This window comes from Elephantulus edwardii, unplaced genomic scaffold, assembly GCF_000299155.1.
Source record: "Elephantulus edwardii isolate Elephantulus edwardi_28Jun2011 unplaced genomic scaffold, EleEdw1.0 scaffold00084, whole genome shotgun sequence".
Taxonomy (NCBI): Eukaryota; Metazoa; Chordata; class Mammalia; order Macroscelidea; family Macroscelididae; genus Elephantulus; species Elephantulus edwardii.
The window spans coordinates 8,267,720-8,294,514 of NW_006399834.1; the positions used below are offsets into that span (position 1 = coordinate 8,267,720).

General features: G+C 37.6%; 1 protein-coding gene across 1 annotated transcript in view; it reads right to left on the bottom strand.

The window, feature by feature from the left end:
* The window catches only part of PRKD1 (protein kinase D1), a 483,556-nt gene that overhangs the window by 32,205 nt on the left and 424,556 nt on the right, over positions 1-26,795 (bottom strand). The window contains exons 15-17 of the mRNA XM_006889992.1: positions 12,121-12,282; positions 8,420-8,518; positions 7,318-7,585 (exon numbers count right to left, since the gene is read on the bottom strand). Coding sequence (XP_006890054.1) covers positions 7,318-7,585; positions 8,420-8,518; positions 12,121-12,282 — 529 coding nt within the window. The remainder of the gene's footprint in view (positions 1-7,317; positions 7,586-8,419; positions 8,519-12,120; positions 12,283-26,795) is intronic.

Here is a 26,795-nt window from a genome sequence, read left to right on the forward strand (position 1 = left end):
AAAAAAAAAAAGATTATTTAGGTGGCAGCAAGCTTAAATACATGAGGGCAGACTTCTGAAAAAGAGAGTAAGAATGGCTGTCCAATTGAAAAATGTAAGAATGTCACTGAAATTGTACATATGTAAGTTGTTAAATTGATATTCTGCTCTATATTTTATAAAAACCAACAAAAAGAAATTATTTTAAATTGAAAAAAGGCTAGTTCTGGATCCATCCTGAAATACAATGTTTTGAGTGACAGGATACTACACATATACATACAAGGTAGAAGTGTTAATACCACTATCATAATGTATGCACCAACAACCAGAGTCAAATATGAAAAATTAGAAGATTTCTACCAACTTTTGCAGTCTGAAAATGATTAGTACTGGACTGCAATAATTGGGGGGGGGAAGTAAGAAGGATCAGTAGTTGGAAAATACAGACTTGGTGACAGAGATTGAGGGTAGAGATAGTATGATTAGATTTTGTACAATCAGTGATTTATTCATTGCAACTTGATGGCATATAACAACAACAACATATGATCAAGAGACAATGATGATAAAGGAAGAAGGTCAAGCTACACTGAAAGCATTGGTGAAAATTAAGGCTTCAAGAATCGATGAAATACCAAGTGGCATGTTTCAAATGACAAATGCAGCCCTGGACCTACTCACCAGACTATGTCAGGAAATGTGAAGGGCAACTTTTTGGACAATTGACTGGAAGATCCATATTTGTTCACATTCCCAAGAAATATGATCCAACAGAATGTGGGAATTACTGAAAAATAGCATATGCAAGCTAATATTGCTGAAGATCATTCCAAAATGGCTAGAACAATGCACAGAAAAAGAAATGCCAGACAGTCAAGCTGGATTAGATGAAGCCACAGCACCAGGGATATAATTGCTGATGTTAGGTGGATACTAGCTGAAAGAAAAGAATACCAGAAGAATGTCTACTTGTGGTTTATTGACCATGCAAAACCATTTGATTGTGTGGATCATAACAATTACAAATTATGGCTAAAGTTGAGAAGAATGGGAATCCTAGAACTCTTAATTGTATTCCTGTGAAATCTATACCTAGACCAAGAGGGTACTGTGTGAAAAGAGCAAGGGAACATAAAATGTTTCAAAATTAAGAAAGCTAGAAGGGCTTGTGGTACTAGGGATATTGTAGCTAATGTTAGATGGATCTTAGCTGAAAGCAGGGAATACCAGAGGAATGTCTATCTGTGTTTCATTGTTATGCAAAGGCATTTGACATTTGAATCATAACAAACTGTGGCTGACTCTGAGAAGAATGGGAATCCCAGAACACATGATCATGCTAATGAGACAATCCTCAGAACAGAGCAAGGAAACACTGCCATGGTTCAAAATTGGGAAGGGCATATGGCAGGGATGTGTCCTATCTCCATACCTTTTCAACCTATATGCAGAACAGATTATCCAGGAGGATGGACTCTATGAGGAGAAATGTGGCACCAGGATTGGTGGAAGATCCATCAACAATCTGCGTTATGCAGATGACACAATCCTGCTTGCTGAAACTGAGGAGGACTTGAAGAGCTTGCTACAGAAGGTCAAGGACTGCAGCCTTCACTATGGATTGAGGCTCAATGTCAAGAAGACAAAGATTCTCACCAATGGGCCAACTGGCAGCATCAGGATGGATGGTGAAGAAATTGAGATTGTTAACAGTTTCAGTTTGCTTGGCTCCGCAGTCAACACTCTTGGCAACAGCAGCCAGGAAATTAAAAGACATATTGTGATGGGAAAGTCTGCTGTTAGGAACCTCTCCAAAGTGCTGAAGAGCAATGGTATAACTCTGGAGACTAAGGTGCTTCTGATACAGGCCACGGTCTTTGCAATCACTTGTTATGCATCACAGAGTTGGACAATGAGTAGGGAGGATAGAATTGATGCCTTTGAGCTGTGGTGCTGGAGCAGAGTACAGAATGTACCATGGACTGCTAAGAAAACAAACAGGTTCACCCTGGAGACGGTTAAACCGGGCTGTTCCTTGGAGGCAAGGATTCTGAGGCTTCATCTGACATACTTTGGACATGTTGCAAGGAGGGACCAGTCCTTGGAGAAGGATGTCACGCTTGGGAGGGTGAAGAGACAGCACAGGGGGGGAAGGCCCTCTATTAGGTGAATTGATTCAGTGACTGGGGTAATTATGGTGAGTGTGTCGGAGACAGTGAGATTGGCACAGGACAAGGTAGTCTTTAGGGCTGCTGTACATAGGGTCGCTATGAGTCACAAGTGTATTGACAGCACATAACAACAAAAACAACAATGGATCAGGTTGTATGCTTTCTTTTCACCGATTTAATCTATTGAGCAGATTAGAGAAGAACGTAGCATCGTGATTGGAGAAAGACGATCAGTAACATTCATTATGGAGTTGACACAACTTTGCTTGCTGAAAGTGAGGAGGATTTGAAATACTTGCTGCAGAAGATAAAAAACCATAGCCTTTAAGTATGGTCTGCATCTCAAAGTAAAGAAAACAAAAATTCTCACCAATGGACTGATAGATGCAGAAAAAATTGAAATTGTCAATGACTTCATCTTACTAAAATTTAAAATCAATATACTTGGTACTGTACCAGGAAAGTTCTGCAGTCAAGGATGTCTCCAAATTATTGAGTGTCAATGATGTCAGTTTGGGGACTAATGTGTGTCTGATACAGGCCATGATCCTTTTTATCATTGAGTATGCATCTGAGAGCTAGACAATGAATAAGGCTAAGAGAGGAAGAATTGATGTCTTTGAGCTGTGGTGCTGAAGAAGAATACTGAATATCCCATGGATTGCCAAAAGAACAAATAGATATTTTTTGAAGATGCAGCTAGTGGGCTCCTTGGAGAAAGAGATGATAAAGTTTTGTCTCACATCAGGCATGTTGCTAGGAGAAGCTATCCCTTAAGCGGGACATCACGCTTGGAGATGTGGAAGGGCAAGGAAAGAGATGAAGATCCTCAACCAGTTCGATTGACAGAGTAACTGCAGCAATGGGATTAACTTCTTCCTTCATCACCATAGGCTCTTGCTCATATATTGTTTCATTAAAACCTTCTGTGTCTGCCAATTCCTCTCAATACAGTGACTCAGTATATTCTTTCCATCTTCTTTTAATACTTCTTGGATCACTTAATATTCTGCCTAAAGCATCCTTGATTATAGCAACTCGAGGTTTGAATTTGTTCTTCAGTTCCTTGAGCTTAAGAAATGCTGAGCGAGTTCGGCCCTTTTGATTTTCTGACTCCAGCTCCTTGGACATTTCATTGTAATACTTTGTCATCCCATGCTGCCTTTTGAAATCTTCTCTTCAGCTGTTTAGTATCTTGAAATCGTCCTTGTGCTTTGGCTTCTCTGCGCTGCAGTGAAATATTCAGAGTTTCTTCTGACATCCATTTTGGTCTTTTCTTCCTCCTCTCTCTTTGTAATGAATGTTTGCACTCTTGGTGGATGGTACCCTTGATATCCTCCCACAAATCATCTGGTCTTTGCTTATTCGTGTTCAAGGCGTCAAGCCTGTTCCTGAGATGGTTCTGAAATTCAGGTGGACTAGACTCAAAGTTATATTTTGGTTCCCGTGGATTCGGTTTAATTTTCCTCAGCTTCAGCTTGAACTTGCATATGAGTAGTTGGTGGTCTGTTCCACAATCAGCTCCTGGCCTAGTTTTCACAGCTGATATTGAGCTTCTCCAGCGGTTCTTTCCACAGATGTAATCGATCTGATTCCTATGCATACCATCAGGTGAGATCCATGTTTATAACCTGCATTTATGTCTCTTAAAAAATGTATTTGCAATGAATAAGTCATTGTGCAAAATTCAATCATTGTATCTCCAGCTCCATTTCTGTCACCGAGTCCGTGTTTTCCAACTACTAAATCTTCTTCTCTGCTCCTAACTTTTGCATTCCAGTCACCCATTATTATCAATGCATCTTGATTGCATGTTCGATCAATCTCTGACTGTAAAAGTTGGTAGAAATCTTCTTTTCCTCTACTTTGGCTCTGGTTGTTGGTGCATATATCTGAATGACAGTGGTATTCACTGGACTTCCTTGTATGGGTATGGATACTGTCACTCACAATATTGTACTTCAAGACGGATCTAGAAATGGCTTTTCTAACTATGAAAGCAACCGATTTTTCCTCACCTGTTCATCTCTGGAGTAATATATCATATGATCATCCGACTCAAAATGCCCCATGCCAGTCCATCTCATCTCACCAATCATCACTATAGTAGTATTTTAACTCTCCTTTCAGGTCTTTATTGCAGTGTAATCCTGTCTCTAAGTATATTTACAGATTATTAAAAAACTGTGTTTTGCCACCTAGCTCTATGCTGACATGATGATAACATATAAATTTCTTTTGCATTTAAACATGACTCTTCCTACACCAGCAGTCAAGTAAACCATCTTCAGTACAGCATCTCAGACAGCCAACAGTAAGCTTCCTCAGTCTCAATAGCAAGCCTGAGCCAGATGGCTGGTCCTATGGAGGAAAGGCTAGCTAAGTGCCTACCTGAAAACCTGAGTCACTCCAAAGTAGGATTCCTGTCTTCCACATGAATTAGTCTCAACATCACGAGGGTTCTGAGTGAAAGGAAGACTCAGACATATTTATAAACAATTAAAATTCCCATTTCCTAGTAAATAAGAAATGTGCTTTCTGAATTATCATCCTGCCTAATTCCCTCCTCCTATAATGCCTTTTCACTTCAATGACTGGCTTGGATTCTATCTCCTCCTAAAATCTTATTCTGACCACTCGTGTTGGCAGTGATTCTTCCTCCTCTCATTTTCTAGATACTAGTTTTATAACTAATAATTCACAGAAGTGAATTATCATTTTTCAAATGCATATTCTTCCAAATGTATTTTTTCCCAGTCTGTTTTAAGTTCTTCAAAGCACAGTTTATGTTTCATCCTCTACCTTCCTAATAGATCTCTACTCAACTCATCACCATTGAGTGGAAACTAGCTCACAGCTGATCCTCCTGTGAATTTCTGAGACTATATATTAAACAGGAGGAGATTACCCATCTATTTCCTGGAAAAATGCTGGTAGATTTGAACAACAGGAGGTTTGGTTGCTCAACGAGTGCCTTGTGATCCATTGCTATCTATGTCTCTGGTCTCTATTAGCAGAGATCATCGATATTCATAGTCTAGCTGTTCATTTCTGGGCTTAATAAGAAATGGCAAAATTCCATAATACCAAAGAATAGTCATCATCTGTTCCTCAATTGGAAAGAAACATAATACATGAAGGTTATTTACCCTATCCCCTATATCTGAATGATAGAATAATATATTTTTTTTCACTACAACAGTGCTCACTTTATCCATTGCCTCCAGCACTGTCATCCTACTGCCTTCGTTTTATTTCTTGAAATTCCTTTTTCTTAAAAATTTTACACTAGTTTACCTACAAAGTTTGTATACATTGCTCTTCACACCAGATCCTTGCCACCTTCCCAACACACTCCAATCTTCAACATCAAACCGCGCAGCTCAATGATTATTCACCCCTCACCTCATCCCTACCCCTCAGTTTGCCCCACCCCTCAGATTCTCATAACCATTTTACTAGTTATCTATTTCTACAATAATGATCTTATGCAGAATTTGTCCTTATGGCACAGAGTTCACTTAGCATAATAGTCTGAAGTCCCTCCCAAGTTAGGTAGTGATTTATAAAATCATTGGTCCTGGGTGGCACGTAGTTGAGTGATAGGATAATATCTTATTTGCTATGGAAGTACTCAAGATTTATATTCCAGTGTCAATATCAAGTTATGTTTCTGGCTTTTTTTGAATTAGAGGTATTATGCCTAGGGATTAACTATATACAGAGGTAATGTTTCCTAACTAGAGTGCTGACATGATTACTTGATGTTGTATTCTCCTGGTTTTTGACTCATAGAACAAGAAAAAGACAAAAAAGAAAACAAAACTCACTCATCAGTTGATGCCTTTGTTGAATTAGTCTAAATATTTACTTATATTTTTATATACTTGATAGTTCTTTTGTAGGTCATAGAGTCTTTTAAGATTTATCCATGTCAATATGATTTACAACTTAAGTAGAGAGTGTTGAAGGTTGTTGTAATGATATCTCAAAACTTTGATGATAAACAGCTCTTACCATTTAATGTCAACATTAGTCTAAGACCTCACTTTATGTCAGGTAGCTTATAGACTCTCTTTTCTCAATCCTGTACCAGTACGTGCAATAACAAATATCAACTGAGAGATACCTATCTGTGAATGAGTCTGCTGAGATATGTTTATATGTGAGCAAATCTTTTTAAGCAGGGAAGAGCTGAACACATTTGGTTAGAACAAACTGAGAATTAGACATTGCCTGTAAACTAGAAGAAAAGCAGGGCAGGGCAGTAGTTAGAGAATGCCAGCTGAGACATTGGACTATATATGCTGGCTGTGCCCCTTGCTAGCTCTGTGATACCTAGTCTGTGATGCCACCTCTGAGCTTTGTTTCCTCATCTAAAATACACTTGTAAAACAGATTTATACTTGTAAAACAGACCAAGGCTGCTGTGAGATTTAAACGGCCTCCAAAGCATGTTCACTGAGGAAGTCTTTTCTGAAACATTGACAGAGCCATTGTCTCTCCCTCACTTGGCCCTGCCATCTTTTGAAATGATTTCTTTTCCTTCTTAAGATTTCAGGACATTTATTAAGAACAACTTAATATTAAATAATGCAACATTACCAAAGTAATCTATGCTAAAAATATCAAAAGATATACAGATGAAAATTATACTTAAGATTCTTCTAATAGAAAAATAGAAATAGAAACAACTTAACCATATAATATGAAGGAAATGGCTAAGTAAAACAATTTATATGCTTTAATGTTAGAGGAAACCAGTGTACAAATAACTTAGAGAAGATTAATATATTTAGAATACAATGAAAATATATAGGACATGTGAGTCTTCCATCAATAATGATTTTGGTATTTAACATGCTGTACCACACACATGGAAAACAAGTTGTGTCCCTCATATAAGGATTATTTAGCAATAAGCATGGAATAAATTATTCAGTCACTGTCATCAAGTAGGAACTAGCTCTCAGCTGACCCTCCAGTAGCTTTTTGCAGGTTGTAAATTGTACAAGAGGAAATTTCCCTTCTTCCTCCCACAAAATTAGTAATGGATTCGAACCAGGGGCTGTCTTTAGATTTGCAGTGCGACTCTCTGTGGACTACCTCTCCATTAAAACATTAACACTTAGGGAGTAAACATTATGGAATGGGTAAATTTTACCTTCAGGAGAAATTTCCTTCCAGGGATTTGGTGGATACATGAAAGCTGCATTCTGGATTTGGTCGTGTATGTCTTCATCTTCATTAAATGGGAATGTGCCACTCAGGCTTACATAGATAATGACGCCAACAGACCACATGTCTAGAGAGCGATTATAGCCCTTGTTCCGTAGAACCTCAGGAGCCAAGTAAGCTGGGGTGCCCACCACCGACCTCCGGAAAGACTTTTCTCCAATGATCCGGGCAAAACCAAAATCACAAAGTTTCACCTGTGACAGTATAATGTTTGCAAACATGATAACCTCGTAAGTTGTGTACCTGTGCATGTTTTTCTCTAGCTCTGCTGCAAATATCTACAATCGTCTGGATTTCTCATAAGAGCTAGTTTCTATTTTATGTGCATTAAAACAATAGTTTACATGCCAACAAATATACTTATAAAAAATATAATCTAATAATCTTCCCTTTCCCTCCCCTAAACGCAAGAGTAGACTAAAGATAGGTAATACTGTTCTACAAAGCAGGAAAACCTCATGCAAATCAGTGACGTGAGGGTGCTTCATGCTATTCACATAACCACCCTCAGCATCAGTCCTGTGTTGGCATCTAGGCATCTATTACATAAATTACAATTCAGCCCTTTGAGTTGGTCATTTCAGAGTATAACGTCCCTGTGAAGAGATTATACTGTTTTTCATTCTCCAAGCTAAGAAAAGGATGGGAATGTTGTCCATGCTTTTAATAGCAAAACTGAAGTGTAATATTTTATTCAATGTTAGGAGAGCTGGCAGCATATCTGAGCCTCATAAATATTCTCATTTTCAGGCCTATATTTTAAACCTGGGCCTACATACATTCTGCATCTGTGCAAAACAGAAACTAAAATGCAGAATGAAAAGGGTTTGCTCTACATTACTAACGTAGACTGACCGAAGAGGCCAGAGCGACAAAACAGTAATCCTAGAAGTATAACAAGGGAATGAACGGATTCAACAGGTAAAGAACATGGAAAATCCGAAACAAAGGTTTGGAGAACAAGGAAGTGGTACAATGCTGCCTTGATAATGCTGTCCACAGGATATGAAAGAGCCTTTTATACTTGCCTGAGGAAAAGGGTCAGCTGATGCTAACAACACATTTTCTGGTTTAAGGTCACAGTGAACAATATTTTTGAAGTGAAGATGCCGCAATGCCACAAGTATCTATAAAGAAGAAAATTAGCAAAATAATTTTATTTCATTCTAGTAGTCTATTTCAGCATGTTTTCTATCAGGATACAAATTTAAAAGGTCAGGAGAAAATTTTCAATGAGTAGTCAAACTCAAGACATTGAAATGAATAAGATTAAAATAGTGGATTTCTAAGGCAAAGTGAACAAAGTAACATATGATATTCACACAGCATCCAAGATAGGTGTAGCTGGAAGAATTTAATAACAGCTAACTGGATACTAATTCTTGAATATTTTTAAAACCAGGACTTTACTAGGGGGCTTTGGCGGCAGAGTTCATAGGGAGTTTCACTACTAACCCAAAGGAGGTCCACTGGCACTTTGAAAGCATCAGTGGCTCTGAGGGAGAAAGATCTCATGCCTATGAAAGTCCCTGGAAGGTCAGCTATGAGTTGATTCCAATATAATAGCAAATGAGTGCGAATTTCACTACCATTTTATTGTTGTTTTGCTGTTACTGTTGTTAAGTGCTGTTGAAAGGAGACTCATAGTGATCCCATGTACAACAGCTCTGAATTCTGCTCTATGCTGTGCCAACCTCATCATCTCCAATATAACCACCCTCATTACCCCAGTCACTGAGTCAATTCATCTCACTAGGGCCTTCCTGTCTTGTGTTGTCCCTCTACCCTCACAAACATGTTGTCCATCTTCAAGGACTGGTCCCTCCTTGCAACATACCTAAAGTATGTCAGAGCTTCAGAATTGTTTCCTCCAAGGAGCGGCCTGGTTTTACCCTTTCCGGGATGAACCTGTTTGTTTTCCTAGCAGTTCATGGTATATTCAATATTCTCCAGCATCACAGCTCAGAGGTATCAATTCTCCTATCCTCACTAGTCATTGTCCAGCTATCTGATACATTGCAAGTAATTGCAAAGACCATGGCCTGAATCAGGAGTACCTTAGTCTCCAGACTGACATCGTTGCTCTTCAGTACTCTGGAGAGGTCTCTGAGAGCAGATTTTCCCCAATGCAATTCGTCTTTTTATTTCCTGGCTGCTGGTACCAACAGAGTTGATTGTGGAGCCAAACAAACTGAAGCTGTTAACAATCTCAATTTCATGACGCTGCCAACTGGCCCAGTATTGAAAATCTGTCTTCTTGATGTTGAGCTCCAATTCATATTGAAGACTGCAGTCCTTGACCTTCTCCATCAAATGCCTCAGGCCCTCTTCAGTTTCTGAAGACAAGGCTGTATCACCTGCATAATGCAGGTTTTGAGTTTTCCTTCAATCCTGATGCCACACTCCTCATAGAGCCCACCTTCCCAGATGATCTGTCCCATATAAAGATTGAAAAGGTATGGAGATAGAATTCAACACCTTTTCTGAATTTGAACTATGCAGCATTTTCTTGCTCTGTTCTGATGACTGCCACCTGGCCCAAATATGGGTTTTACATAAGTATAGTTTAACGTTCTGAGATTCTCATTCTTCTAAGAGTTAGCCACAGTTTGTTGTGATCCTCCCTGTGAACAATAGATCTGATCCTTACTCTATCCTGCACCATCCTCCTCATCTCTGACATGCTCGAGCCCATTGTTACAGTCACAGTTTCAATGCATCTTGTTGAGGGTCTTTCTCTCTTTCTTGACTCCACCTTTCCCAGCATGATGTCGCTTCCAAGGACTGGCACATTCTGATAACATGTCCACAGTAAGACAGACAATGTTTCATCATCTTTGCTTCTAAGGTTGCATTTTCTCCAAGACAGATTTATTCGTTCTTTTGGTAGTCCATGGGATTCAACACAACAATTCATCGGCATCAATTCTCCAGCCATTCTTATTTATTGTCCAACTTTCAGAGGTATAGGAAGTAATTGAAAACACCATGGCTTGGATCTGGGAAATCTTAGTCTTTAAATTGGAATCTTTGTTCTTTAGCACTTTGGGAAAGTTCTTGACAGCAGTTTCCCCAATACAACATTTCTTTTAATTTTTTAAAAAATATTTTATATTGATTTACTTACAAACTTCATATGCGTTGTGCTTTCACACTACCCTACATTAATATTGTGTTTCACACAATCACTCCCATTCATTATGTTTAATAAAATTATTCACCCTTGGACCATGCCCATCATTATGCTGTATTTTCAGATCCCTACAAAATTGTTCCCATTTTCTTTAGCCCCTCCCTCTACCCACAAATTATGTAACTCTGATTTTGCCCCATCCCTCCTCTCCTCTCAGCTCTAACTCCTTCTTCCCTTGAATCCCCATACATGTTTTACTAGTTATCCTTCTATTACTACAATAATGGTCTTATACAGTATTTGTCCTTATGAGACTGAGTTAGTTCACTCAGCGTAATGCTCTCCAGTCTCTCTCATGTTATGTAGCAATATTTGAAATCATTACTTCTAACTGCTGCATACTACTCCATTGTGTGAATGTGCCATAATATCTCAATCCATTCAGTTGCAGTTGAACGTCTGGGCTGTTTCCATGTTCTTGACACTGCTAGGAAGACTGGTGTACAAATCTTCATTTGTCTCTCAGTTCTAATTTCCTTGGTATTCATTATAGTAGAACATTGGGTCATATGGAGTTTCTGTGTTCTGCGTTTTGAGGATATGCCAAACTGCCTTCCAGAGTGGCTATACCATTTTACAATCCCAGCAACCATATATGAAAGTTCTCACCTCTCCACAACCTCTCCAACATTTATTGCTTCCTACCCTGCTAAACTTTGCCATTGCTACTTGGCTAAGATGGTATCTCATTGTGGTTTTGATTTTAATCTTTCTTATTGCCAGTTATTTTAAGCATTTCCTCATGTGGATGTTTGCCAACAGAATGTCTTCTGTGAAAATTCTTTTCATGTCCTTGCCTATTTTTGTAATTAGGTTAACAGTCTTTTTTCTTCTGGAGGCCCAGGAGTATTTTGTAAATGTTTGTTAGATGATCTTTGTCTGAGATGGTATTACCAAATGTTTTTTCCCAGTCATTAGGTTTTCTTTTCACTCTGTTGGAAAAATTTGATGCACACAGGGGTTTAATCTTTAGAAGGTCCCATTCATCAAATTTATCCTCTCTAGATTATGTATTTTTATCTGTATTTGGTATCTTTATAAGAAGGTGTTTCTTCTGTAGACTAGGGATTTTTTGTTTGGTCCCAGTTTGTCTCTTATGCACTTTATGGTTTGGGGATTTACTCCCAGCTCTCTGATCCACTATGAGTTGATTCACCACTTCTTTTGATTTCTTGACTATTATTATCTTGGGTGTTGATTGTGGATCCAAGTAAAATGAAGTACTGACAACTTCAATCTTTTCTCCACCTACCATGATGTTGCCTGTTGCTCCAGTAATGAAGATATTACCAACATATATATTAGAATTTTATGAACAGCTTTTACTACACATACCTGCAGATATTTGTTATAGTAGACTCTTGATGACATAGAAATCAAATAATACATTAAGTCACTGCAACCTTTCACAGTCTAGTTTAGGCTTTAAAAGAAGGGACTAAACAACAAGGCTAGACAACTGTAGTTAGACAGTGATAACATTTGATATTAAACATTACCTTCCCACCCCCCCTTTTTTTCTAACTGATTTCTTACCTGAGTAATTAAAAACTTCGTTATGTGCTCTGGCAACCTGCCCTTTTCACTTGACAAGATCATCTCCAACATGTCTCCATGGAGTTTTTCCATAACAACAAACACTCTTTCAGGCGTTTCAAACATACACTCCAAATTTACAACACCGGGGTGATGAAGGTTCTATTAAAAATAAATAAAGCACTTGAAGAAAATGAGTTCTTTGATACTGTTTGGCAAGCTCACTGATTAGACAAAACTGCTTAAGCTTAAAGCTAAGAAGAAACCCACACTTACGATTTTTAACACCTCTATATTCCACATGTGCTGTCTTATATTTTTGAAATTCTAACGTCTCAAAAAATACATCTTCACTTACCATGCGTAGTGAAACTATTTTTTCCCCATGCTAAAAAACCCTAGCTCTAGCACAGTGAATTGTTAATTAGGTTTTAATTAGAATACCATATTGAGATATCTGCAATTCCTTAGGATCTTCTCCAATATTAAGCATACTGCTTTAAATAAGTATAGTAGTCTATATCTACAAAATTGGCAAAAATTTAACATAAAAATAGAAAAAAATGATACATGAAGTGCATGTGACTGTACTGATTAACTTTCTTAGTCAAAACCTTTGCCTAATATAACTTGGTTTTGGAGGCTGAAGGCCTTTGTCTTTAACGCTTTTAGACTGAGGGAAGATGAATTCACAAATCCAATAAAAATATTCCGTATTAGCTTTGCCCAAGACACCAAGCAGGGAGGTACACATGTATAATTGTCCAATATTTCATACTTATTTCTGTAATACAGTAATGGCTACTGACTGGTAGGCTGCCTTTGGCTTGATTCGTTATTTGTCACATTATGGAAATGATCTTATATATCTTATATTCTACTTATGTTTTAGCGATAAGCAAAAGATAAAAACTATTGAAACAAAACTTTAGGAATGATCTTAAATGCATTGAGTAGAACATAAAAAATTAAAATGGTATATTTTAGGGGGGAAAATCCCAGTGTGTAATAAAAAATTTATATAAAATGATTTTCTCACAAACAACTTAAAACCTGAAATGGCTTGCTATTCAGAAACCTCACAGATGGATGCTGGGTGGCGAGCAGCAGAAGGGGTAGTGGGTGGATCTACACTGTTGCAGTACTCTGTGCCACTATCCAAGGAAAGCTTGGCGATGACTGAATACCGAGTCAGGGCAGGACTGGCAGTAGCTCCTCTAACGACAGCCTGTTTCTCTGCTGTTTGTTCACTACTTTGGTAATTATGACCTGTGCCTTTGACATTTTATGTGTTTTGTGATTTTGATGTCTTATTGCTTGATTACTTAGTTTAATGTAATCATGGAATGGCAAATTCATGAATGTGATCTGAGCAGATGATTGCATACCTACTCAATACCCTTTTAATCTAGCTAGAGTCAATGGACATGAAACTATTCCACTCACTGTTAACTGGTCAAACTAGCTACTTTGGTTGAACATAGGTCTCCAGCTATTCTCTTCTGATCTGAGGTACATGAAAACAGGGTAGAGTCACCAAAGATCACACTAGCACTCAACAGACTATCTGACTGACAAGTTGGAATTGACTCATATCTGGCTTTCCAGTAGGTTTTCATAGGCCAGAAATTGAGTGGAAGACGACTGTCTAACTTTCTCCTGTGGAGAAGCTAGAGCATTCAAACCATCCGTCTTTGGGTTGCCAGAACAACTCCTTCCTCACCAGGCCACCAAAGCTCTCTGCAGTTTTACATAAAGATGATCAGATGGCTTATTGGTTTTGACTGACATGAGAGCACTACATCTTTAGGCAGGAAGAAGGTAATATGACTGCATGTATCTGTCTGATAACTACTATGGGTATCATCCATACAATTGATTGGAGGAACATATCTCCTACTATCTGAACACACACCCCAAGGTGTTTTGTTTTCCTTTTCCAAAACCTGTTTGTTACCTTATAGAGGAGTCAAACTGACCAGACAGACCAACAGATCTGTGTGTCCTGAGGTTACAGTTCTCCTTTTTAAAGTAACTGATCATGGTAGATGTTTTAAGGATGATATCAGATGATTCAACCTGAATTATAACTCATTTTTAATTATCTACTTGAATTTAGAGAAATCTGGTGCCTGGTGGTAAGGAATTTCACTGTCAAACTAAAGACACACAATAGGAATCTGACAGATGCTCTGAGGGAGAAAAATGGCTTATCAACTTTCATGTGATTTACTGCATCTGAAAACTTGCAATAAGGGTCAGCTATGAATTGGTCTCAGTTTGATGGTACACAACAATTACAGTCCAAATATTCAAACAATATTCTAGGGTGGAATTTGCTTCCTTAAATGGGCAAACCAATGAGGATATTCTGTGCTTAGAGGATAGAGGAGAAACTAGACGGTAATAAAGGCTCAGAGAGAGTAACACCAGGACTCAGGGAAGGGAGGGAGTGTTAAATCAGTAGATTTTTGGTTAGTAATTAAGTTGACTTTGGAGCATGAGGATTAAAAAGTTCGCCCAACCATTATTCCACATACAGCCCAATACAAATGCCATTTCATGTGTGTCTCTACCTAATGACACAAAGTACAATAACAATACCATGTGTTCTTAGGATAAATCTTTCCTTTCTTTCATCTAACTTGACAAGTGGAACCCTTATACAAATTTAGGACTTCAACATATGTTTAAATGGTACACATCTAGAAAGCTCAAAGAAAGAGATTATATAGTGTGTTCACCATAAACCCTACTGTGCCATTTACAGGGTAAGCTCTGATAGATTCAATTAAGGTCCTTATATTATATATAGGGAGAATTTTGCTATTTTTAGATAAAAAACAATATTTTCAGATAAAGTTTTTAAGCATATTCAATGAAGATATCAGACTGAGCCCAACTTACTCAGCCAATCATTGCCATCAAGTGGGAACTGATTCAAAGAGATCCTCCCCTTGGTTTCAGAAGAGGTAAATCACATAGGAGGAGACTATTCATCCTTCTTCTTTGTTATGTTGAAGACTGTTCACAATTCAAAGGCATCAATTCTTTTTCTGTCATCCTCAGTCATTGTCCAGCTCTCTCATGCATAGCAAGTAATTGTGAAGACTATGGTCTGGATCAGGCGTACCTTAGTCTCTAGACTGACACCATTGCTCTTTATAACTATGGCGAGGTCCCTGACTGCAGATTTCCATAATACAATGAATATTTTGATTTCTTTAGTGCTGTTGCCAAGAGTATTGATTATTGATCTGAGCAAGATAAAATTGTTAACAACCTCAGTATTATTATCTTTAAAAATTTTTTTAAAATCTTTTTTGTTGTTGTTGTGTACCATCAAATTGGATCCAACTTCCACAGGAGGAGATTGCCCCTCTTTCTCTAACTGAGCATCTCTTCTCCATCTGTCATGGCGCTGCCAATTAGTACAGTGATTAGAATCTTTGTCTTCTTGATGTTAAGTTTCAATCCATGTTGAAGACAATAGTCTTTGGAGATCTGCAGCAAACACTTCAGGTCTTACGCAGTTTGAACAAGGAATGTGTATCATCTGCATAATGCAGGCTGTTGACTAGTCTTCCTCCAATCCTGTTGCCACATTCTTCATAAAGTCTAGCCTCCTGAATGATCTGTTCTACCTACAGATTGAAAAGTTATGAAGACAGGATACCTCTCTGTCATATTTCTTTCTTGCTTTTGAACCATGCGGTATTTCCTTGCTCTTTTCTGAGGACTGCTTTCTGGTTCAAGTATAGGCTTCTCAATCAAATGCCCTGGGATTCTCATTCTTCTCAAGGATAGTCAGATGTTATGGTCCACACAAATAATTTTGCAAAGTCAATGAAACACTGATAGATAATCCTCAGGTACTCTGCTTTCAGCCAAGATCTTTCTGACATAGGCAATAATGTCCCTAGTAAGAGACTTTACCACACCATTCTATTAAAGGACAGGTCAACTACAAATAACACAATGATGTAGAATAACTATACAATTAGCCAACTTGATATCATAGATGTATTCAAGGTACCTCAGCCAACTAAAACTCAATTTATTTTCTTTTCAAGTGTACATGATACATTCTCTAGAGTTAGTCATATATTAGGACACAAAGCAAACCTCAAAATACTAAAAACTAACCCAACAAACAAACACTGAAGTAACAGTAGATGGCACAATATTGTGTGCTGAAATTGAGGAGGACCTGAAGTGCTTGTTACAGAAGGTCAAGGACTGTAGTCTTCAATATGGATCGGAATTCAGCATCATGAAGACAAAGATTCTTACCACTGGGCCAATTGGCAGCACCATGATTGATGGAAAAGCGACTGAGGTTGTTAACAATTTCAGCTTCCTTAGCTCCACAATCAACTCTTTTGGCAACCTCAGTCAGAAAATCAAAAGTGAATTTCACTGAAAAAATCTGCTGTCAGGGACCTCTCTGGAGTACTGAGAAGCAAAGATGTCAGTCTAGAGACCAAGGTGAACCTGATCCAGGACATAGTCTTCACAATTACTTGCTATGCATCAGAGAGCTGGCTAATGACAAAGGACGATAGAAGAAGAACTGAAGCCTTCAAGTTGTGGTGCTGGAGAAGAGTCTTGAACATACCATGGACCACCAAGAAAACAAATAACTCTGTCTTGGAGGGAGTAAAACCAAGTTTATCCTTGGAAACTAGGATTTTGAAGCTCCATTTCACATACTTTGAGCACATGGCCAGAGGGACCAGTCCTTGAAGAAGGACATCATGCTTGGAAGGGTGGAGGGACAGTGAAGGAGAGGAAAACCTCAGATGAGGTGGATTGATACAGCAACTGGCACAATGGGGGTAGGTGTGTCAGAGTCAGTGAGATTGGCCAAGAACAGGGCAGGCTTCTGAGCTGTTGTACATGGGTCACTATGAGTTGTAGGTGATTCTACAACACATGACAACAACAAGAAAAAGACCAAAGTGACATAATGACCTAGAAATTTACACAAGAGCAGGAAGGCTAAAAAACCACCCATGTGGAAGCTAAATTGCACTCTATTTCATCAATATTGGCTTATGTTGTTAAGTGTATTGATTGTAGATCCAAGTAAGATGAAGCCATTGGCAGTTTCAATCTTTTTTCCATCTACATGATATTGCTAATAGACAGTAGGCAGAATTTTTGTATTCTTGATTTTAAGATGCCATCCATATTGAAGGCTGAAGTTATATGATCTCCTAAAGCTAATGTTCCAAGTCCTGAAGCTACATTCTTCTTCTAGATTAATTTTCTCAGCATACAGATTGAATAGTATGATAAAACATACTTTTAAAATATAGTATGATGATTTCTTTATCAAGAGTGGAATCCACTTTCAAAATGGCTTGCCTCTGGAAACTCTATGAACAGTGCTTAGGTTATATTTATATATAATTTTTTTTATTTTAATTAAAGTTTACAGAGACTAAGAGTTTCCAATCATGCATTGTTGCACTTTCCTCCCTGCCCACCTCCTCCCCCCCAATTCACTCTTCTCCTTGAAAAGTAAAAAGAAAATATCTTTTATTGTTATGCAATTCCTCCCCTGCCCCAAGTCCACGCTACTGTACAGCCTTCATTCTGGATTTCTGTCATGACAATAATACCCAATCATACATCCCTTTTAAACAGTTGTATCCCTCATCTGTTAAATGCAATATACATCATTCTTCCCCTCCTTCTCTGTCTTTTCTCAACCCCAGTGTCAGTCTCGTTTTACAGCAGTGGCCCTATGAAATTATTTTTCCTTTCCTGACTTAGATATTTCACTCAGCATAATGTCCTTCAGGGTCATCCATTCTGCATAATATTGCATGAATTCCTTGTTTTGCAATGCTGCATAGTAGCTCATTGTGTGAATATACCACAGCTTCTCTATCCATTCGTTTGTTGATGGACACGTGGGTTGTTTCCAGCTCTTTGCTATTGCGAACAAAGCCACAATAAACATGGGTGTGCATATATCTGTTTGGGTGGCGGTTATGGTCTCTTTGGGATATATTCCCAGTAGTGGAAATGCTGAGTCAAATGGTATTTCTATTTGCAACTTTTTGAGAAAGTGCCATACAGTCTGCCATACTGGTTGCACCATTTTACACTTCCACCAACAGCAAATAAGTGTTCCCTTTTCTCCATAACCTCACCAGCATTTGATGTTTGCTGTTCTGTTAAATTTTGCTATTCTTACTGGGGTGAGATGATATCTCATAGTTGTTTTGCCCAGGTTTTTTGTTCATAGGGTCCCTATAAGTCATCTACAAATCGATGGCACTTAAGAGCAATAAGAACAACAACAACATAGAGAGAGAGCTACGCTGGCCTCGTGGACAGAAAGTTATGCTACCAAGTACAAGGCGGGGTGATTTTAATCTGCGGCACTCAGGCCTGTTTTAAATTTTTTTTTTTTTTTTTGTCAAACTTTCTTCTACGTGGTATTGCACTGGTCTGTGCATTGCCTGTAAAGTAGTAACTAGTGGTTGTTGTGATGCTAAACACTGTGACACTGATGTGTCAAATGCAAGAATGTTTACTCATGGTGGACAGTGTATGGTGAAGCTTCCTGATTAAAACAAGCTTGGAAGCCGGAGTGGCATCCACTTCTGAAATGGCTTGCCTCCGGAAACTCTATGAACAGTGCCCAGGTCTTTTGTTAATAGGGTTGATATGAGTTGTCTACGACTTGATGGCGCTTAACAACAACAACAACAACAACACCAACACCAACAACAACAGGGTTCTCTTCCTCTGTTTGCACAAAACCTTGGTTCAGGTCTAGATTTCACAGGAGTCAATTAAATGTTTTGGGATTTTATTATTCTCAATGTTAGCCATAATTTGTTATGATTAATATGGTCAAATGACTTTGCATAGTCAATAAAACACAAATAAACATTCTTCTAATATTTTCTATTTCAGCCAGGATCCATCTGACATCAGTAATGACATCCCTGATGCCACAGCCTCTTCTAAATCCAGCTTGAACATTTTAGAATGATCTTCAGCACTATTTTGCTTGCATGTATTATTAATGATATTGTTTGGTAGTGTCCATATTGTGTTGGAGCACTTTACTTGCAAATGGGAATAATATTTTAATAAATCGGCCAGACAGTTGTCCTCCAGATTTCTTGGCACAACATAGTGAGCTATCCAGAGCTACATCTGTTTGTTGAAATAAGTCAATCAGTCTTCATTAATTTCTTGGGCCTTATTTTTCATTCAGAGCCGGATGAACTTCCTCCTTTATTATCACTGGTCCTTCATCATATGCTAGTTCATGAAATTGTTCTATGTCAGCCAATTCTTTTTGGTATAGTGATTCAATCTATTCCTTCTATTTCTTTTGATGCTTCCTGGATCATTCAGTATTCTGCCCATAGCATCTTTAAGTATTCTCATTTGAGGCTTCAATTTGTCTTTCAGTTCTTTCATCTTGAAAAATGTTGAACACATTTGTCCCTTTTTAAAATGTTTTACTTTTAAAACCTTATTTTATATTATACTGGCTTACTTACAAAGTTAGAAAACATTGTTTTTCACACTGGACCTTTCCCCTTTCGTTTACTCACCCCTCCCTGCACCTATCAAATTGTGAGACCCTATGATTAAGCATGCTCCTGCTCACCCCCACCCATCCTCATCCCTCTGCTCCCCCCTCTCCTCCTTGGATCCTAGTATATGTTCTACAATAATCGTCTTATACAGTATTTGTCTTTATGGGACTGAGTTAACTCACTTAGCATAATGCTCTCCAGTCCCTCCCAAATTAGGTAGTAATTTACAAAATCATTGCTCCTGTGTGCTGCATAGTATTCCATTGTGTGAATGTGTAATTTCTCAATCCATCTGATTGTGGCTGGACATTTGGGCTGTTCCCAAGTTCTTGCAATGGTGAATAATGCTGCTATGAACACTGGTGTACAAGTCTTTGTTGGTGCCTCAGTTGTTGACAAAAACAATCTATATTTTATATAAATAATAATTTGCATTATAGTTTTAAAAACCCACTATAAAACCCCACACACTACACAGCTGTAGTTACCAAAATAGCATGGTCCTGATAAAATGCCATAGACATAGAACACTGGAATTTAATCGAGATTCTGGAACTCAATCCATCTACCAATGGTCAAATACTATTCCCTAACAAACAGGGAAATGACAACCTCTTAAAAAAATAGTACTGGGGAAAACTGGACATCTATCTGCAGAAAACTGAAATAGGACCTACATCTCACACAATACACAAAAATCAACTCAAAGTGGATCAGAGATCTATGAGTAAAACCCAAAGCTATAAGCATAAAAGACAAAATAGAACTGAACGTAAAACTCATAGCCTATTGCATAAATATTGTTGTTAGGTGCTATCAAGTCGTAGACGAGTCATAACGACCCTATGAATGAAAGACCTGAACACTTGTATAACTTTCATCATTTCTCCATGTTCATAGAGTTTCCAGAGGCAAGCTATTTCAGAAGTGGATGTTACTCCTGCTTCAAAGCTTGTTTTAATCTGGGCGCTCCACCAAACACTGTCCACCATTTGTAACTATTATCACGTTTGATACATCAGTGTCACAGTGTTTAGGATCACAGAAACCTCGAGTTATTTCTGTACAGTAAATGAACAGACCAGTGCTATACCTCTTAGAAGAATGTTTGACCAAAAACAATTAAAACAAGGCCTGAGGGCCGCAGATTAAAATCACCCACCTTTGGCTTGGTAGTATAACTGTCCATCTACTAGGCCAACAGAGCTCTCTCTACGTTGTTGTTGTTCTTAGGTACTGTACAGTCATAGGTGACTCATAGTGACCCTATGAATGAAAGAGCTGGACACTTGCATAAACAGGCTTGCAAATACAGCCAGAAATGCACAACCAGGAGAGGATATAATCAACAAATGGGATCTCAAAGAAAATCAAGTCCTTGTGTGCACCAAAAGTTTTTAATATAGTGAGGAAAGAAAGTCTACAGACTGGGAATAAACATTTTACAAAGACATCTCAAACACGGTTCTCATAACGAAAGTTTACAGAATACTACAGGGTCACTACAAGAAAAAGACGGATAACACTATAACAAAATGGGCAAAAGACATAAAAAGACTCTTCACAAAGGAAGACACTTGGATGGCCAACAGGCATATGAAAAAAAATTTCAAAATCACTAGTAGTCAGACAGATGCAATCCAAAGCAACAATGAGATACCATTTTACCCATGCAGCAGTAGCAACGTTTAGCAATAAAGCAGACAATAAACACTGGAGGGGATGCTGAGAGACTGGAACTCTCATGCACTGCTGGTGGGATTATAAAATGGTACAGCCACATTGGAAGGCAACTGGCATTTCTTCAAAAAGCTGAACAGAGAAATCCTTTATGACTCAGCTATTCCACTACTAGGAATATACCCTCATGAAATAAGAACTGACTGAAACACATATGTTCAAAGCAGCATTATTCACAATAGGAAGAACCTGGAAACAGACTTAATACCCACCAACAAAGGAATGTGCTGAGAAATTGTGGAAAATTCACACAATGGAATACTATTAAGGAACCATGATTTTTTTTCTAAAATACTATGTAACATAGGAGTCTGGAGAGCATTATGCCGAATTAAAGAACTCATTTTCCTAAGGACAAACACTTCATTAGACCGCATATCATTGTAAAAATAAAATGAAAACTGAGCCAGAAGTGTTTAAATGTTCAAAAGGAGATAAGGGAAGTGAGCATGGGGGAGGGAAAGAAGAAAGGTAGAAATCACTAGGATAGCAGTGGAAAGTGGGGGGGGGGTGATGGGATAGGAAAAATTCAATGGGGACTGTAAAAAATAGTGTAACAAGAGGCATATACCACTAGTAGTTAATAAAACATAATGTATATGAATGGACTATTAAACACAATGTAAATGGATGAAACACAATGTTTATAAGCCATTGTATGCAAATGTCTAGATATATTAGAGGGGAAAATTATTGTATATGGTATAGAGTAGCTTTCATAGATGCTGACAAAAGGACTCAGTCCACTGATGTAACCTGTTCTTATATTTGACAGTGATAGATTAAATTAAAACAGAACATATATAATAATTCCTTATTCATCCAAACTCTATACTATGCCAATGAGTAGTGCCCTTTGGCCTAGATTATGATTTTGTGAAGCTATTATTTTTGCATTATTATTTATCACACACAAAGCATTTATCATTTATCATACCATAAACAATTTAAGATAAACTTCAGACAAATTGGGTCATATGATTTGTTTATAGTTCCAATATTTTACATGAAATAGTAAATCACTTTTCAGCTTTTACCTCCTAATGTTCCAAATAACCCAATTAATTAAAAAATAACATAAAACCCTCAACTCTTACATAGCAGGGTATACAAAGCATTTTTGAAAGCTTCTAGGTCTATGTCAGGAATTCAAATAACTTCATAGCAAAGCAAGCTATATCAGTACACAGGACTCTGGCCATCTGCTTGTTGCATTTAAGTAATTTAATTTTCAGGAAACGAAACATTTGCTCAAGTACAGGAAAGAATAGTGTCCATTCACACATAACAGATTGATGACACATCCATGGGGTGAATGTAAGTTTTTTGTTTGGAAGTCTAGAAAGAAATGTCAACAGACAAAAATTTTCCTGACTCAAGCTGCCTACAGAATACTTATATAATCAGTGAAAAAGAGTCACTAATACAAAGGATCTTTAATGTGAAGAAACAATAATGACAATTTAACTTTTATCTTTAGTTTATGTGTTTGCTGTTTTATGTGTATACATTGACTCAAATTAAACAGTATTTAAATTTTTACCAATTCTAAACCCAGTCATCCCATCCCTGCAGTGCACTCTGCTTCTCTATCATTCTTTCAATGGCCACACAGAACCCACAGTCCACACTTGCATATGTAGAGTTTATTAAATTAGTAATAGAATTTAAGATCAAGGATGACAGCTTCTTCTCAGCTACGCCTGAAAGCTGCCTCTGATGGATGGCCCTTCAGGACAGTCTCTGCCTTGCCCAAACAAGAGTTACAAAGTTCTTTAGCTCTGCAAGTAGGAGGCTAGACAGAAGCAGTCCACTCTCATTAGTAAACAGACAGAAGCAGTCCACTCTCATTAGTAAACAATGACTTGAAGGTCTCAGTTCTAACACCACAGATCAACACACCCTCTACAACTACCCTCCTCTGCTGGTCAGCTCGTGCTGATCAGGTTCTGCTGCCACTGTTTCTCTGCCACCATATCTTCACTGATGTTACATCTCTTTCTCTCTGTCTCGGTCTAGGAAGTTCTTAGTACAAGGACCAAAGAACATGTTGTGGTCCCATCTCTTCTTGGTGGTAGTGAGATTCTCCCTTGTTATTTGCTTTGAAACAGACTTTCATATTTTAGTCTAGTCAAATGGTAAAATGGACTAATTTTCCTGTTTATATTGACTGATATACTTTATTTCCTTGGTCTATCGTCATAAGTGTTCTATGCACTTTATTTGCACTCTTAGTAGACAGCATACTCTCTCAGTGTGTTATACCTTCTCTGAATAGTCTCACCAAAGTATTCTGTGGAAATAAAACAAGCACATAATCTATATGTACTGCAGATATGGCTGTGTAGATTGTAAAGCCAAAAAGTGAGTACTATATAGATAACAAGATCATCATCACCATCATCATCATCATCAAATACCCCAAGGGCATGGGTCAGTGGTTATGGGACCTCTGGAAAACATAGATCATAAGTACAATGTTTTACACACAGAGCATAAGCACAATGTTTTACACTGCTTCGGTGAGAAGCCATCTAAGGTGCAATCACCAAACACACCCTATCTGGACCAAAGACCAATGAAGCAAATAAAAGACACATGCCCATAGCATCAATGAGCTTTGCTATCCTCAAGCTTCACAACTTTGAGAGCAGAAGAACGATATGGTATGTTCCTATGATTGCCAAACACTCTGAAAATGATCACAATCTAAAGATGTGGATAGAGTTGGAGGTGAATATAAAAAAAAAAAAACCCAAAACAACCAACCCCAAACATGAAAGATCTCACTAAAGGTCCAGTTTGCTGACCAGGAGGCGATACCACTGAGACTATATTCCCTGGCCATTGCTGGAGTCTAGAACTGGACTCAGTCCTGCAGTAAAACTTTAAGCCAAACAATGGATAAATCTGTATGGTGAACACCACCACCAAGAGATATTTAGCACTTAAAACATTCAAGGAAATGTGACTATAAGGGAAGTACTTGTCCAAGGGTGAAACTTGGGATTCAGGAAGGGAGAGGATGGAGGTGTGAATTTGAACATGAACCACAAAGAGATAGTGAAAAAAAAGAGTGATGCTACACCACGATGTTTAAAATAAAGGTCACAATAAAAACCAAGTAAGAACGGTTGAATTGAATACTAAATTGCTTGGCAAATTTTAATTCAACTAGTAATATTGGCTCAGGACAGGGCAGGCTTCAGAGAAGCTGTACATAGATAGGGTCACTATGGGTTGCAGGTGACTTGATGGTACCTAACAACAAGAACAGCAACAGTAATAAAAATGTTAAACAAACAAAAAAAGACTTCAAACTCTAGATCTTGTTAACTGTATCCCAAGGAAATGTAAAACCTAGGATCCGGTGTATACTGAATATCAAGTACAATGTGCTGTACTTCCTCTAAAGAGCAAGAGTTCTTGTATTTTCTTATTTTGCAGTATGTAAATCATTTTAAAGAGTCAAATGATGTTCGTGAAAAGACTTGGGCTAGGAGAAGGTTACTGATGGTGAATGTATAATGATAATGCATGATGATTTTATGATAAATACCAATAACATTAACGTATTTAACAGAGCTGTCATTATTGCTATGAGTTGTGAAATAATGAGCTATTTAAATTCTCTGCGGCACTTCAGTTTATTCATATATAAACTAAAAAATAATAATGTGTATCTCTCATACCGTAACTAGGGCTTAATTATATTACATATAAATATTTGGAATAGTGCCTGGTACATAGTTATTATTGTCATTGAACAGATTTTCTGTTATTTAAAAATATTTGAGCCATATTTCCCCTCTTCAGTTTGATAATTTTAAGTTCAGAGTAAGTAGGAGAAAAGAAAACTTTAATTTTGTTGCCTTTTGCTTAACAGAGTTACACCAGGTTAGGTATGAATTCTTATAAACTTCTACCTTTTTTTATTATCCCCTAAACTCTGTTTTTAGATCACATCCAAGTCCTCTTAAGCTATAGTGAGAAGGGAAAATATTTAGATGTGACATAGGAGCAAGGTCTCATTTCTTCTTCAACTGGCATAATAGCTATAATTTCAAAAGGCTCATATATCAGTAGTTATTTTTGTTGATATAAATACATATGTTGAGATATTTCATTAGGATTGCATGCTGATGTTAACAGACAACAAATAAAACTAGTAAATACTGTCAGAAGATTAAATGTACACAAGACGTCAACAACCAGAGCACTCACAACAACTTGACTTCTTGTAGATTTTTTTTTTTTACTTCTTGTAGATTTTGATCACAAACATTGAGATAAATGAGTCCATGAACAAGTTTAATTAATCAGGATCTAGGGAACTTAAAAATATTTGCATCATTCTTAATAAGTGTTCTTTGCTTATTATCAACACAGAGCAGAATTATAATTATCCTTTTGTTGTGTAAATTTGCCTTGGTTTAATTTAGTTAAAATTTTGGTGATGAAATATGATTTAAAAATAAATCTATTAACGTCATTACAAAACTATTCTGCCTTGACTATATTAAAAGCATGCACTTTAGGGAGCTGGGCTGATAATGGACAACTTCCTGTGGGTTTTTCTTATCTTGTAAATTTACTGAGTCTCCATATTTTTGTGTTCTACTGAGTATGTAAAGGATCATGATAAATTATGAGTAACATTGTGAAGAATGGGCATTTCAGGACACTTAATTGTTCTCATGTGACATCTATGCATAGACCAGAAAGAAGGCATAGAAACAGAACATGAAGACACTTCAGGGTTTAAAATAAGGAAAGGTGTGTGTCAGGGTTATATACTTTCTTTATACATATAAAGACTATACAGCCTTTAAGATGGATTACATCTTAACATTAATAAAACAAAATTTCACCACAAGATAAAGGTAAATAATCCAATAGAAAAATGGGCACAGGATATGAACAGACACTTCATCGAAAAAGACATTCAGATAGCTAACAAGCACACGAAGAAGTGTTCAAAACCCCTAACTCTAAGAGAGATGCAAATCAAACAACTATGCGATATTATCACACCCCAGTCAGAACAGCAAAATTTAACAGAACAGCAAGCAACAAATACAGGCGAGGTTGTGGAGAAACTGGAACTCTTACTCACTGTTGGTGGGAGTATAAAATGGTGCAACCACTGTGGAAGGTGGTATGGCACTTTCTGAAAAAGTTGCTTATAGAAATACCATTCGACCCAGCAATTCCACTACTGGGAATATACCACAAAGAGACCATAACTGGAATCCAAGCAGATACATGCACAGACATGTTTATCGTGGCTTTGTTCACAATAGCAAGGAGCTGGAAACAACCTAAGCACCCATCAACAAACAAATGGATAGAGAAGATGTG